At 39.9% G+C, this 4,821-nt stretch overlaps 1 protein-coding gene across 1 annotated transcript; it reads left to right on the forward strand.

Moving 5' to 3' along the window:
- Nucleotides 1-588: 588 nt before the first annotated feature.
- LOC127668336 (beta-defensin 38-like) lies at nt 589-3,900 on the forward strand. Its single transcript, XM_052161859.1, has 2 exons — nt 589-646; nt 3,770-3,900. Exons 1-2 carry the CDS (start codon nt 589-591, stop codon nt 3,898-3,900), a joined length of 189 nt encoding a protein of 62 aa, XP_052017819.1.
- Nucleotides 3,901-4,821: the final 921 nt, after the last annotated feature.

Here is a 4,821-nt window from a genome sequence, read left to right on the forward strand (position 1 = left end):
AAAGAAGTAATGTCTAGAACTTACTTGTAGTAGCACCCTGTTACCTCTGAGACTGCTGATCTCACCTTGATCATCTGGAGGGCTACCTCCTGGAATAAAGTGATAGTGTTTTGTTTTTTTTTTACCTATTCAAAATGACCCCAGAGCTGGCAAATGTTAGCTTTATCCTTTATTCTCAAAGGAGTCCTGGCTATGATAGACTTCTTTGTAGTTATCTCTGGTCTACCAGTGTCTCCAGTTCTCTTTTCTCCTTTTTCTTTTGTCAACCTTGCCAGTCTCCTAGGTGTGTAACTATAATAAGTTTAAATACATATTTTTAAAAAGTTGTCTGAGTTTCCTATGGAGAATTTATGAGTCCTGCTTAGACAAGTGGCACTTAGCATTTTCAGTAGAAAAGCAAAAGCCCAGGCAACAGAGACAGAATGCCCTCAGGATTTGAGTTTCCTCAGGATACATACTGAAGCTCAGCTATTGGACAGTTACTCTAGATTGCAACTCCTCCTTATGTCTCCTCTCAGAAGGTACTTATTCCTGACTCTCTTAGGCCAGCTCTGGCCTTGTCTTTAATCAGCTCCGTGTGCAGGAATCATGAAGATCTGCTTTCTGCTGCTGATCCTCTCTATGTATTTCTTCCAGATCAACCAAGGTAAGTGCCAAGACCTGCTGAACACTTGACCAGACCTGAGTACACTGGCTCAAAGAACTGGTGATAAATGAGTTTTGGGTCTGAGGAGCAATCAGCAGGAGAGAATTCCTAGGGTCAACACCCTGCAGCCAACAGCCATCAGGGACTTCATTCTGTGGCCCAGGTATCAGGGCAATGAGCTTGTCCAGAATGAAGAGCTAGAAATAGAGATTTCTCAAGATCTTCAACCACCATCTTGTCATGGTCATCTAGGAAATATTCTTTGTAGAAACCATTCTTTCTTATCCCCAGGAAGGCAGATCTCACCAAGAAGCCAGATTTCTATCAAGAGTCAGGCACCTGCTCCTTTAGTGCCTTTCACAGGCCCATTTAACACATGACTGCAATACACTTGGATAATGGGGAATATGAACTTGATGTTTTAGATTAGGTAAGTTCAAGACAGATGATGCATGTCTTGAAAGGTCGTTTGTAAGAAGCAGAGACTTAGAATGAAGTACAAGTACTCTCATTTTATATTATTCCTCACAGTGTCCCTGTGAATAAAAGGAAGCCATATGACTATTTCTTGGATACAAAGTCTACTCTAATCACATAACTTATGTTCAGTAGGTCAAGAGCCCAATCCAAGGGATGAGGGATCAAGTTAACCATCATCACTGCATAGCAAAATCTTGAACTCCTAATATAACTGAATTACTTCACACAAAGACCATTGCTAATTCTTTCTTCTGATTAGCCCAGTCTAGTAAAGTTAAAAGCCAGAGTTTCATTCTACAGATTAGCAGAAGGAGATGATCAGCCAGAGGTATACTTAAGAAGAATGAGAATCAAAACAAGGGCAGGAGATTCCATCATGGTCCAGGCATTGCTTTTCTGGATTTTCTAATCTGTGAAGACAAGGGACACATTTGTCATCTGTTATATCAGGGAGGCATTGAGTGAACTGAGTTCTCAGTCTCTCCTTGGCTCTAAAATAGACCTATTCTATTAAACCTCTTCTGCTTAGCCATTGCCTTGGTTTAGTTTTCTGATGTGATATGATAGTCTGAAAAAACAACAAATGGAAAAAAGTTTATTTTATCTCCCAGTTTAGTACATGATACACTGTGGCAGGGAAGCCAGGGCAATGGGAACTGAAGTAGGTAGTCACACTGTATCCACCTAATGGATACTGTTGTCTACTTGACACAATCTATAATGGCATGGGAAAAGAATATCAATTAGGTATTGTCTAGGTTATCTATAGGTGATTGTCTTTGTTGCATTAACTGAAGTAAGAAGACCTGCCCATTAAAAATTGTCACCTTCTCCAGGGTTTAGGGCCTGAACTGTAAAAGACTGCAGAAAGGGAACTAAGCAGTGGCATGCAAGTTCTCTATCTATCTATCTATCTATCTATCCATCTATCCATCCATCTATCATCTATCTATTCGTCCATCTATCTACCTATCTATCTACCTATCATATATTTATCATCTATCATCTATCTATCTATCATCTATCTATCATGTATCTATCTATCATCTATCTATCATCTACCTATCTTGCTAATAGTAACTATCTCACTGTCTTACTCCCTCCCTTGCTTGCTGTCTCCCTCGCTTGAACTCTCTCTCTCTATCACTCTGTCTCTCTGACTGTCCTCTCCTATTTCTTTGTCTCTCAAAGTGTATGTATTCTGTCTGTCTGTCTGTCTGTCTGTCTGTCTCTCTCTCTCTCTCTCTCTCTCTCTCTCTTTGTCTCTCTCTCTCTTTCTCTCTCTCTCTCTCTCTCTCTCTCTCTCTCTCTCTCTCTCTCTCTCTCTCTCTCTCTGTCTCTCTCTGTCCCTCTTCTCTCTCCTCTCTTCTTTTGATTGTGGTTATGACAACTAATTTCTTCAACTTCCTGCCACCTTGATATTTTTGTACTAATAAATTGTAACATGTAATTATGAACTAAGTCCTTTCTCTCATAAGTTGCTTTTTTCAGGATATTTTTCCATAGAAACTAAAAAAGAAACTTCAATAAGCCATAGTCTAAAATCAGAGAGCAATGAAGGAGTACATTATTCCTCATTTTCTCCATTTATATGATCCATGATGCGTGCCTGAGAATCGTCAAATGCACAGTTAAAATGGATTATCTCACACTGATTAACACAACCAAGATAATCTCAACAGACATAACGGAGGCCCTTTTTCCAAGTGACTCTTGAGACTCTGTCAAGCCAATAATTTAAAACAATTAAAATTTATCAACATTAAAGAGGAGAAACATATATACATATATGTATATATACAGATTAATGATGCCATTAAGAAAAACAAAGTCAGCAATATGTTTCAAAACTTGATCTCTATTGCTCATCCTAGTGCAAGTATTTCACCAGGGAACATAGAATACACAAAGCATCCTCTTAGAGTCATGCCAGCATCCACCAGCTCCATAAAAGGAAACAAAATCTGGATATGGTAACCTCTGAAGGGTCTGATTAGGGATGATCATTATAGAGATCAATGTTAGATTTAGAGCATTGCTCTTTCAACAATCATACACAAGAAAAGACAGAACCCCCAAAATGTAGAGAAAAGCTATGATACAGAACTCAAAAAGATGGGTTTAGTGTTAGGAAGTAGATGGGTTAAGCTGTGATGCATCTTTGAGGAAGTTCTGGGATGGGAAAGTCGAGCGTCACTCCCTTTCCTCCCACCACCATAGCATCACAGTCCCACTGAAGAGTTTGTGGTGATGAGAATTTTCTACAGCCAGAGATCATGGTTCTTCCTATAATCCCAACATCTAAGAGGATGAGTCAAAGCCATCCTGAAATACATAATGAATTCCAAGCCAGTGAGGCCTATAGAGTGATACCCTGTCTCAAAATGAATAGAAAAGAAAGTATTCTACAATTGTTTTCTAATGTAAAAACCACAATCTATGTGGATATTTAGCTGTGGGACTCTCCCTGGTGTGTTAGTTCAAGACATCTCATATTTTATTACATGTCCAGGATACAAGTTATAAAATTATTTCTTTTGTATGTACTTTGTATTGAACTCTTATATGATCATCAGAGTGCTAAATGTGACCACAGTGATAGCCAAGAGACTAAGGTTTTTCTGTTCTTTTCTTTTCTAACAGCTTTTGGCCGTGATACAAAAGAATGTATCCAAAGAAAAGGTTTCTGTCACTACTTTGAATGTCCATGGTTGTATAATTTTGTTGGCTCCTGTTATAAAGGAAAAGGCAAGTGTTGTCAAAAATGCTATTAATATACGAGAAGTCACATAAACAATATGGAATCAATGCTTTAAAAAAATAAACACACTGAGGTGTTGCTTCTTTTTTTCTAGATATTTTCTTTATTTATATTTGGAATGTTATCCATTTTCCTTGTTTCCCTTCCGAAAACCCCCCTATCCCATTCCCCCTCCCTACGCCCCACACCCCCACTCCCCCACACCCCCCATACCCCACACCCCCACCCCTCCCCCCCCCCCCCCCCCGCTCACTAACCCACCCACTCCTGCTTCCCTGTCATGGAAATCCCCTGCACTAGGGCAACCAGCATTTACAGGTCCAAGGGCCTCTCCTCTCATTGATGTCTGACAAGGCCATGCTCTGCTACATTTGCGGCTGGAGCCATGGGTCCCTCCATGTGTACTCTTTAGATGGTGGTTTAGTTCCTGGAAAGCTCTTGGAGGTATGCTTGGTTGATATTATAGTTCTTCTAATGAAGTTGCAAACCCCTAATTTCCTTCAGATCTTTATCTCCTCTATAGGGAAACCCATGCTAAGCCCAAAGGTTATATGTAAGCATCTGCCTCTGTCTTTGTCAGGCTCAGACAGAATGCCCCAGGAGACAGCTATATCAGACTCATGTCAGAAAGTACTTCTTGGCATCTACAATAGTGCCTGGGTTGGGTAACTGAATATGGGATGGACCCCCAGGTGGGGCAGTCTCTGAATGGCCTTTCCTTCAGTCTCTGTGTCAAACTTTGTATCTGTATTTACTCCAATGGGTACTTTGTTCCCCATTCTAAGAAGGATCAAAGTATTCAAGGCTGTACTCTCTCTCCATATCTTTTCAATATACTATTTGAACTTCTAGCTAGAGCAATTAGACAACATAAGGGGATACAAATTGGAAAGGAAGAAGTCAAATTATCACTATTTGCAGATGACATGATAGT

Source organism: Apodemus sylvaticus, chromosome 18 (assembly GCF_947179515.1).
Source record: "Apodemus sylvaticus chromosome 18, mApoSyl1.1, whole genome shotgun sequence".
NCBI classification, from domain to species: domain Eukaryota; kingdom Metazoa; phylum Chordata; class Mammalia; order Rodentia; family Muridae; genus Apodemus; species Apodemus sylvaticus.

Bases quoted from the DNA above. Each gene is read 5' to 3' on its own strand.
- LOC127668336 (XM_052161859.1), top strand. From the start codon at position 589: ATGAAGATCTGCTTTCTGCTGCTGATCCTCTCTATGTATTTCTTCCAG. The intron at 647-3,769 runs GTAAGTGCCAAG...CTTTTCTAACAG, and splicing joins TTTCTTCCAGATCAACCAAG to CTTTTGGCCGTGATACAAAA.